The 10,378-nt window shown below is 43.8% G+C and overlaps 1 protein-coding gene across 1 annotated transcript in view; it reads left to right on the top strand.

The window, feature by feature from the left end:
* GCKR (glucokinase regulator) overlaps nucleotides 1–10,378 on the top strand; it is a 25,811-nt gene that overhangs the window by 5,150 nt on the left and 10,283 nt on the right. Inside the window, 7 exon segments of the mRNA XM_028496588.1 lie at nucleotides 1,576–1,636; nucleotides 1,638–1,682; nucleotides 4,112–4,230; nucleotides 4,595–4,649; nucleotides 5,189–5,285; nucleotides 5,483–5,586; nucleotides 5,671–5,754. Coding sequence (XP_028352389.1) covers nucleotides 1,576–1,636; nucleotides 1,638–1,682; nucleotides 4,112–4,230; nucleotides 4,595–4,649; nucleotides 5,189–5,285; nucleotides 5,483–5,586; nucleotides 5,671–5,754 — 565 coding nt within the window.

Genomic DNA, 10,378 nt, shown 5'->3' with positions numbered 1-10,378 from the left:
AAAAAAGATAAAGTAAATAAAGGGTGTTCCTAAGCTTAGGAAGTTTTTTGTTGCTTGGTTAATTTGCTTATTCTCTCATTTCAGAAAGGATTGAAGGCAGCTTATAAAGGATACATAAAATATAAGAAAGCACACATTTAAAACAGGGAATGAAGAGGCAAGGAAAACATGGGTCAGAGGATAGAATGGGCTCAAGAAAATGCATACCACAAAGATCTGTGCTTTCATCTGAGGTGGGTCCCAAGCATCTTTTCTAAGAAGGAATACTGGGTGCTGACTTGCCTCCTAGTCTCCTTTGCCTAGCTCCCTTATTTTAGGCTCTTTCTCCTCCATGCCAGGAGCCCCTTTGGTCCCCTCTGGCTACTCACATCTCCCACCCTGTTCCCCTTTCCTGAGCTCCCTGTGCCTCCAAGTCACCTCCCTCCTATTCTCTGTCTAAATGGCCACTTCGACCTCAAAGAAGGCCAGCATATATTTTTTATTGGAGTATAGTTGATTTACAATGTTGTGTTATGAAGGCCAGCATATTAAACCAATAATGCTCAGGTGTGATTCTGTGGATGCACTGCCTTGGGAGTGTTAATAAGGAAGATTCTTGTATGAGAGGTCTGATATTGTAGGTTTGAGGTAAGGCCCTGAAATCTCTAATTTTTGCAAGCATCCTTGTAGATTCTGATGCACAGCCAAGCTGGGGAAACTCTGCTAAATAAACCTTTGGAGGGGGCCACCCAATGAAGCTGAGGGCTTCCTGTCACTGGAGGTATTTCAGTGAAGGCTCGTTGATTACTCAAGAGCAGCTTTGTGTGTATTTAATGTGGTCTTGGGGAGACAGACAGCTGAGTTCTGAGAGACTTTTTCAGCTCCCAGATTCCAGGCATGTAGTGTAATTCATAAGAAGGTATAAATGATCTCTTTTAATGGAGGGCTTTCCTCACCAAAAATGTATGTGCTGCAGTGGATGCTAATTTCAGGGACGGTGACTAAGTGAAATGAAGGATTTCAAACAATGTAGGCGTGGAGATCTTCCAGTTGTTCCTTAAATCAGTGGCTCCCAAACTTGGCTGATCTTCAGAGTCATCTGGGAAGCTTTTTAAAAATACAGATTTGGGGGCTCCACTCCAGAACTACTGAAGCAGACTTTCAGGGGGGGTGTGGAAACCAGAAATGGGTAGTTATTAAAAAAAAGCAAACCTCCCCAGGTGATTTTGATGACCGGCCAAGTCTGGGGATCTCAGTTTTCAACCACACAATAAACACTGTCGCCTCTCTCTGCAGAGGAGACATGGCAATAGGGACCTGTGCAAGGACTAGGACACAAGAAAGTTCTGGTCTCAGGCTGGAACTTTTTACTTGAGTGTTGGCTTTGCTCTGGGCTTAAATTGCTGAATGTTTTATTAACCCTCATCCTTGGGGTTCAGGGACACAGTGCCCCTATGAGCATCAAAGCACATCTCTCTGGGAAATTGTTGACCTCCGACCCCAATCTCAATGTGGTATTTGGTCCCAACTCTCATGTGAGGCCCTTCCTTTAGATCCTCACACATGATCGCCCCTCTGTCTCTCTTTGGGCCCCAGAAATGACCCCACTGGAGACTGGAGTTCAACACTTCGACAAATAGCAGAGCACATGCAGAAACCGCCAGAGAAAACAGAAAGCTTTTGTGCTCAATCCTGCAACTGGGGTGAGATCTGCCCCCACCCCTACCCCTCACACCCACCTCTGGATGGCTTGCCACTTAGGGCCTCTGATTTTAGGTTTTGTTACATCATGTCTAAATTCCTGGTGTTGTGTATCTACTAAAATGTTGTAAATCAAATCCTGTTTTCTCGTTTCATTTTTCACCTTAATATGTTTTATTTCCATTCTGACCCTGTCTCTTAAATCAGTAATCATTAAACACCTAAATGGTCTAGGGCAGTTTCTATTTAAAGAAGCTCTTTTGCATCTGTGTGTACAAAGTATTGCTTTACGTCTCTTTTATATGTTTCAATTTCAAATATGGGCTTTTTAAAAACAATGGGATGCAGTTTCATTCTTCTGCCTAAGACTCTCCAAAATTGGTGTGGGCCTTCTAAGCCTCCAGTGCTCTTGTTCCTTTTTTGGAACAAAAAAGTCCTTTTTGGACTGTGGCTGCATCTCACTAGCATCATCTGCCCTTCCTTTGACCTTACAAGGGCCTTAACCACATCCCTGCCCTGCCCCACCCTGCCAGGGATGGGCACATCTGTGACATTCTCCTTGATCTTCCTTTTGCAAGATAGGAAGGCAGGAATTCCACATTACACACAAGTTCTGTATCTTTCATCTCCCAGATGCTCATCTCTCCTCTTCTCTGCAATTATTTACTTTTAATCTCCTTTTCTCAGACACTGCTTTTATCATTCTTTTTGCTGTAATCTCGTTATCTTTTCGGTGTGTCATATTACATATCTGTACCGTTACAATCAATGGCTGCTTCACTGGTCTGTCCAAGGAACATGAAATGTAGTGTTTGGATTAAAAACTGTTATTTAAAAAGTAGGTGATGGGGCTTCCCTGGTGGCGCAGTGGTTGAGAATCCGCCTGCCGATGCAGGGGACACGAGTTCGTGACCCGGTCCGGGAACGTCCCACATGCCGCGGAGCGGCTGGGCCCATGAACCATGGCTGCTGAGCCTGCGCGTCCGGAGCCTGCGCTCCGCAACGGGAGAGGCCACAACAGTGAGAAGAAGCACTAACATAAGATTCAATATATTATATGAAAGGAGAATGTATCTACTAAAATGTTGTAAATCAAATCCTGTTTTCTCGTTTCGTTTTTCACCTTAAGATGTTTTATTTCCATTCTGACCCTGTCTCTTAAATCAGTAATCATTAAACACCTAAATGGTCTAGGGCAGTTTCTATTTAAAGAAGCTCTTTTGCATCTGTGTGTACAAAGTATTGCTTTACGTCTCTTTTATATGTTTCAATTTCAAATATGGGCTTTTTAAAAACAATGGGATGCAGTTTCATTCTTCTGCCTAAGACTCTCCAAAATTGGTGTGGGCCTTCTAAGCCTCCAGTGCTCTTGTTCCTTTTTTGGAACAAAAAAGTCCTTTTTGGACTGTGGCTGCATCTCACTAGCATCATCTGCCCTTCCTTTGACCTTACAAGGGCCTTAACCACATCCCTGCCCTGCCCCACCCTGCCAGGGATGGGCACATCTGTGACATTCTCCTTGATCTTCCTTTTGCAAGATAGGAAGGCAGGAATTCCACATTACACACAAGTTCTGTATCTTTCATCTCCCAGATGCTCATCTCTCCTCTTCTCTGCAATTATTTACTTTTAATCTCCTTTTCTCAGACACTGCTTTTATCATTCTTTTTGCTGTAATCTCGTTATCTTTTCGGTGTGTCATATTACATATCTGTACTGTTACAATCAATGGCTGCTTCACTGGTCTGTCCAAGGAACATGAAATGTAGTGTTTGGATTAAAAACTGTTATTTAAAAAGTAGGTGATGGGGCTTCCCTGGTGGCGCAGTGGTTGAGAATCCGCCTGCCGATGCAGGGGACACGAGTTCGTGACCCAGTCCGGGAACGTCCCACATGCCGCGGAGTGGCTGGGCCCATGAACCATGGCTGCTGAGCCTGCACGTCCAGAGCCTGTGCTCCGCAACGGGAGAGGCCACAACAGTGAGAGGCCCGCGTACCGAAAAAAAAAAAAAAAAAAGTGGGGGATGGAGGAGGGGAAAGTACATGGAAGACAAAAACAAAACCTCTCTGAAAAACCCTCATCCCCAGCTAACAGGACACTCAATTATTCTGGCTTCTTCTCCAGAGTCCTGAATGTACCATAGAAATGACCATAAGTGGCCCTTTCCCTCTTCTCTTCTTCTCTCTCTTCTCTTCCCTGCTCTTCCCTTCCCTTCCCTTCCCTCCTCTCCTCTCAGTTAAGCCCTCAACCAGCACTCTTCCTCACAGCACACTGGGGGCCACCAGTCCTACAAATGCCTGCCCAGTGGCCACGAACCAGAGCGCATGTCCAAGAGCCACTAACCAGATTGCATGCACAGTGGTCACTAACTAGTAAACTCCAGGACCTTCCTTCCTCTCCCAGTTTCTCCTGGGTGTCATCACTCTGCAGCCTGAGGGCCTCAGTGGCTCCTCCCAGATGAAAGGTGGAAGTGCCACCAAGATCCTGCTGGAAACCCTGTTGCTGGCAGCTCACAAGACTGCAGACCGGAGCATCGCAGCATCTCCGAGGTAGGGAGGATCTGGACCAGAGAGAGATCAGAGTCAGGCAGTGGGTGGGAGGGTGAAGGCAGGGGAATGGCAGATCCAGATCTGGAGGGTGCACTGGTAGCAGCAAGACTGCGGCCCTGCCATTCCTTCCCTGGGAAAGGAACTGGCAGGGGGACGCCAGTGTTCCCATCACACAGTCACGGAGTCTGGCTTGTTTCCAATGGACCCTGGATTCCTCAGCTCCAGACCTGATCCCTGTGCACACCTGGGACATCCAAAGCTAACCTAGCTTCCTAGGGTCTTTGATGTGGGGATGGTCCAGGCCATGCAGGGTAGAGGTCGTCCTGCTGTGGGCCTGCTTCCCTCACCGGGGTCTCTCGCCTAGCTTCCACATGGCTCACTTACCCCCTCCTCAACTCTCTGATCCCACCCTCCTCCCAGTGCTCTGGATGCCCTATTCTAGAATTCCCTTCTAGAGAGGGAATATGGGTTAAAGGTCATGAGGCCTTGGGGCAGCACAGGAACAGTGTGGAAAGCTCTGGATTCACCCCCCAAACTTGGCTCTGGTCCAGTGCTCTTCCATCAGCATGCTGCACTATCTTGGGAAAAGCCCTTTACCTCTTTTTTTTTTTTTTTTTTTTTTTGCGGTAAGCGGGCCTCTCACTGTTGTGGCCTCTCCCGTTGTGGAGCACAGGCTCCAGACGCGCAGGCCCAGCAGCCACGGCCCATGGGCCCAGCCGCTCCGCGGCATGTGGGATCTTCCCGGACTGGGGCACGAACCCATGTCCCCTGCATCGGCAGGTGGACCCTCAACCACTGCGCCACCAGGGAGGCCCAACACGTTACCTCTTTGAATCTTGGTTTTTACATCTGTAGATAAAAGCTCTGCATTAGATGTCCTCTAAGGGCCTCTTTGGTCTTCAAGTCTATATGCTGGAGTTTTCCATGGGAAGGACTCTCTCCTCTTTTTCTGCCCCAGGGTCCCCATTTCTCCTTCTCCCAGGAAGACTTCTTGACTTCCATCCTGCCATCCCTTGCAGAAATGGACACTATGGTCTTCATTTTTACCCTGGATGGTGAGAGGGATGATGGGAGTGGTGGGGTGAGGGGATGGAGGCCGCAGAGTGACTCAGAGGAACTATCACTTTTCTGGGTCTTAGGGCACCTGCTCAGAGGGAGGGACGGTGGTGTGTGTCCTGACTGGACCCCAGGGGAGGAGAAAGAACAGCTGAAGAGCCAGGCTTTCCACTCTGATGCCCTCCCCCTCTCCTAGACAGCCTCAAGGAGGTGCAAATGCTGGTGGAGCAGGTGAAAGAGAAGACCTCCAACATCCAGGCCTTGGCACACAGCACTGTAGGGCAGTCCCTGCCGGAGAGGGTCCAGCCTTGAGGAGGGGACCCGGGGCAGCAGTTACAGCCAGGGCTTCCTGGAGATGCCGTTCCTGCTCCTCTCTCTCTCCAGAGCCCTCTGAAGAAGCTCTTTCCCTCCATCATCAGCATCACATGGCCACTGCTTTTCTTCAAATATGACGGGGACTTCATCCAGGTATGGGGAATGAGGAAGTAATATCTGCAGTGAGGGGCACAGAGGAGGAGAGAGTCCAGGAATTAGAAAACCCAGGGCCGGAGGGTAGAAAGCTTTGTCTGACTTCCGCAAAGCCAGATGGGCAAGTTCTTGTGTTACCAGGTCACCAGTCAGAGTTTCCAAGTCAGTGGGCTACTGCATTCAGTTCTCTCGAGAAATATGCAAAAGTACAGGATAGGCCGCCAATCACCTGACAGATACTCATTTGTCCTTTGTCACAAGTTAATTGTCGATACTATAGTCATCCTCACTGTCCAAAAGCCTTTAAGACATATTTTTTTGCAAGTTGTCCTATGCTGAGTTCACTGCAGATAATAGTACACTGATACAGTCCCTGCTTACTAATGAAATTATGATCCAGTACAAGCATTGCTAATAACCGTAGAAGTAATGATCCCTTTGGGTGCACTTTGCAGTTTAGCGTTTGGAGTGATCAGCAGGATGTCTGGATGCCAGTTCAGTTCTGCTTCGTGGCCGAAGAAAGAAAGCAGTTTTACACATCTCTCGTCCTCAGTTTTCTCACACGACAGCCCTCCACCCTCCATGGGGCGGAACCGGGCCCCTGAAGGGTTGCCCTGGAGAGATGTGGCCTCATCCATTATTCAAACTACTTCCTCCAGGAAGCTTCCCAACTTAAACAGACAACAGCTGGCATGCTCCTTACCTGCCCTCAGAACTCAATGGAATTCTCCTCTCCTCTCCCCCTGAACAGGGGATCCACACTCCTTTCAATATGTATCTTTGTCTTTCCTTCCAAATGGTGTTCATTGGTCATATCCCTACTTCTTTTGGCATGCTTTCCACATTCATTGTCGCCTTTGAGATTTCACATCTTCTAAGAAGTCTTTTCCAATGAAATCCACATCATCTAGACCCCTCCTTTATGTTATATACCCCATCATACTTATAGGTTCCATTGTATACTCATAATACCTAATACACAGAGGCCTTTGCACTTTACACAATAGTTCATGTATATTATCTCAGTTCTCTTAACAATCTCCTAAGGAATGTATGTTTAGTGTCCCCATTGCCCAGATGAGGAAGATGAAATTAAGAGATTAAGGGATTATAATCATGACCACACAGATAAGAGAGGAGTCAGGATTTGAACTCAGGTTTTGGGACTCTAAATCCATGGTTTATTTCACCATACAAGATAAATTTCAACCATATTCGTGAGGTGAGCCCGATCCATTTAGTCATTCATTCAACAAATATTTTTAGAGTACTTGTCACATGCCAGGTACTATCCCAGGGATAGGGGATATAGCAGAGAATGATAATCTGTGATATTTTAAAGAACTGTATTTTTAAAGAAAATTGTAATTACAATAGCAATACATTTTTTTTATTGTCAAAGCTTTAGAAAATACAGAAATCAAAAAAAAGGAAAAAAATCATCCATAATCTACCTTCTTCCAAAAACAAAAACCACTCAGACAAATTTTGAGACTGTCCCTCTACTTTTTTATGCATATGTAAACATAGTTATATAAAAATAGGATCATACTTGACATGCTGTTTTTAACTTGCTTCTCTTTATTTAAAATTATGAACACCTTTCTGTACTAATATATCTACATCATCATTTTTAATGTCGTGTTCCACGGTATGTGGACTGTAATTTGTTTACCCTAGCCCCAGTTGTCAAACACTATAGTTTCAATATTATGGCTTTTATTAAAATGCTGCACAGAATATCCTTATACACACATTTGACTCTCTCATTAGGATAAACCTCCAAAAGTGGAATCACTGGGTCAAAGGATGTTTAAAATTTTAAGGCTTTTGATGCATGTGGTTACCTCCAAAGAGGTTTATAAACAAAGTGTAAAATTGGTTGTTCCCACAACCTTAAAATATTGGGTAACATTGTTCTTTTGAATCTTCGCTAATCAGCAAAGGAAAAAAAGTGAAACAAAATGAAAGGCATTTCCGTGGTAATTTATATTTAATTACTATGGAGATTGGCTCCTTAAAGATATATATTCGCCATTGAATTTTTTTCTTTATTGTACTGCTTCTTCATATCTTTTGGGCATATTCGCCCATTCTTTTTAAAAAAAAATTAATTAATTAACTAATTAATTTTTGGCTGTGTTGGGTCTTCGTTTCTGTGCGAGGGCTTTGTCTAGTTGTGATGGCTTTTATTAAAATGCTGCACAGAATATCCTTATACACACATTTGACTCTCTCATTAGGATAAACCTCCAAAAGTGGAATCACTGGGTCAAAGGATGTTTAAAATTTTAAGGCTTTTGATGCATGTGGTTACCTCCAAAGAGGTTTATAAACAAAGTGTAAAATTGGTTGTTCCCACAACCTTAAAATATTGGGTAACATTGTTCTTTTGAATCTTCGCTAATCAGCAAAGGAAAAAAAGTGAAACAAAATGAAAGGCATTTCCGTGGTAATTTATATTTAATTACTATGGAGATTGGCTCCTTAAAGATATATATTCGCCATTGAATTTTTTTCTTTATTGTACTGCTTCTTCATATCTTTTGGGCATATTCGCCCATTCTTTTTAAAAAAAAATTAATTAATTAACTTTTTAATTTTTGGCTGCGTTGGGTCTTCGTTGCTGCGCGCGGGCTTTCTCTGGTTGTGGTGAGCAGGGGCTACTCTTCGTTGCAGTGCGCGGGTTTCTCATCGCGGTGTCTTCTCCTGTCGTGCTCCTAGAGCACGGGCTCTAGGGTGTGTGGGCTTCAGTAGTTGTGGCTCACGGGCTTTAGAGTGCAGGCTCAGTAGGCATGGCGCACGGGCTTAGTTGCTCCGCGGCATGTGGGATCTTCCCGGACCAGGGCTCGAACCCGTGCCCCCTGCACTGGCAGATGGATTCTTAACCACTGCGCCACCAGAGAAGCCCCTCATTCTTTTTTAGGGTATTTTGGGTATTTTTTTCTTACTAATTTATAAGAGGGAGTGTATACAGCAAGGACAGTAGCCTTCTTTTCCTGTTCCATGTTTTCCCCCAGTATATTATTTTTAATTTCTATGTTTTTGATGTAGAGACATTTAATTTACATTTTGGCATAGTCAAATCTATCAGTCTTTGTGTGTGTGTGTGCGTGTGCGTGTGTGTGTTTCTTGATTCCGGTTTTTATCTTTTTCAATGTACTGAAATTGTTTGAAATACGGAGGCTTCTTTTAGAGCTTATAAATATTTCATTGTAGAAATAGTTTGATGTAACTCAGCCCACACTTTTATTTTGAAAAATTTCAAATCTGCAGAAAAATTGCAAGAATAGTATCAATGATACTATACTATACTATAGTATACTATACTATACTAATAATACAGTGAACAACCATATGCTTTTTGCTAGATTCACCACTTATTAACATTTTGCCACATCTGCTTCATCTCTCTTTTCCCCCAAATCATTTGAAAGGCAATTGGAGATATGATACTGACACAAATTACTGTGTTCCCTAAGAACAATGGGCATTTGTCTATATAATTATAATTATCACACTTGAGAAAATGACAATTAATACAACACTATTATCTCATATACAGACTATATTCAAATTTCCCCAATTATTCCTGTATTGTTTTTATCTTCCAGATCCAGGATCTGAGCAAGGATAATGCATTGCATTTCGTTATTGTGTTTCTTTAGTTTGCTTTAATCTGGCTGAGTTCCTCAGTCGTTTTTGATGTCTTTCATCAAAACACTGATGTTTTAGAAGTCTAGACCAATTGTTTTGCAGAATGTGCCTCACTTTTGATTTGCCTGATTGTTTCTTCATTATATTCACGTTAAATTTTGGGCCAGGAGTCCTGCATAGATGAGGCTGTGCCTTTATCAGTGTATCACATGTAGAGGCTCCTAATATCGTTTGTCCCTTTATTGGTGATGCTGCGTTTGATCATTTGGTCAAGGTGGTGTCTGTTAGATTTCTTTGTATCTTATTCCTCAGCAATCTTTCACCCACGGTTTTAGCACCCACTAATGATTCTTGGTTGAATCAATTATTACTATGATGGTTTTAAAATGGTGATTTTTCTATTTCTATCCTTCTGTCTCCATTTATTAGTTGGCATTCTTCTGTAAAGAAAATCTTCTCTCCCCACCTTATCTACATTTGTTTGTTTAGTATTGATATGGACTCATGAATTTTTGTTGTTGTTGTTGTGTGTTTTAATCCATTCCTGTCATTATTCATTTTAATGCTCAGAATGAGAGCTCATTCAAGCTGGCCTTTGTGTTCTTGTGACATATCTATCCACATTAGCATTTGAACACTCTGCTGTATTTCTTTTTGCAAAAAAAATTTTTTCTTGTTCTCTTATGCAATATACTCTTGTGCCTTGCATTTTTGCTTAACAAAATATACTGAAAATCACTCCACTTCAGTTTAAAAATTTCTTCTTCGGGCTTCCCTGGTGGCGCAGTGGTTGAGAGTCCGCTTGCCGATGCAGGGGACACGGGTTTGTGCCCCAGTCCGGGAGGATCCCACATGCCGCAGAGCGGCTGGGCCTGTGAGCCTGCGCGTCCAGAGCCTGTGCTCCGCGACGGGAGAGGCCACGGCAGTGAGAGGCCCGCATACAGCAAAAAAAAAAAAAAAAACAAAC

The sequence above is a fragment of the Physeter macrocephalus genome, chromosome 12 (genome assembly GCF_002837175.3).
Source record: "Physeter macrocephalus isolate SW-GA chromosome 12, ASM283717v5, whole genome shotgun sequence".
NCBI classification, from domain to species: Eukaryota; Metazoa; Chordata; class Mammalia; order Artiodactyla; family Physeteridae; genus Physeter; species Physeter macrocephalus.
Note: the sequence above shows the minus strand (reverse complement) of the source record. Positions and strands in the feature narration are given on the sequence as shown.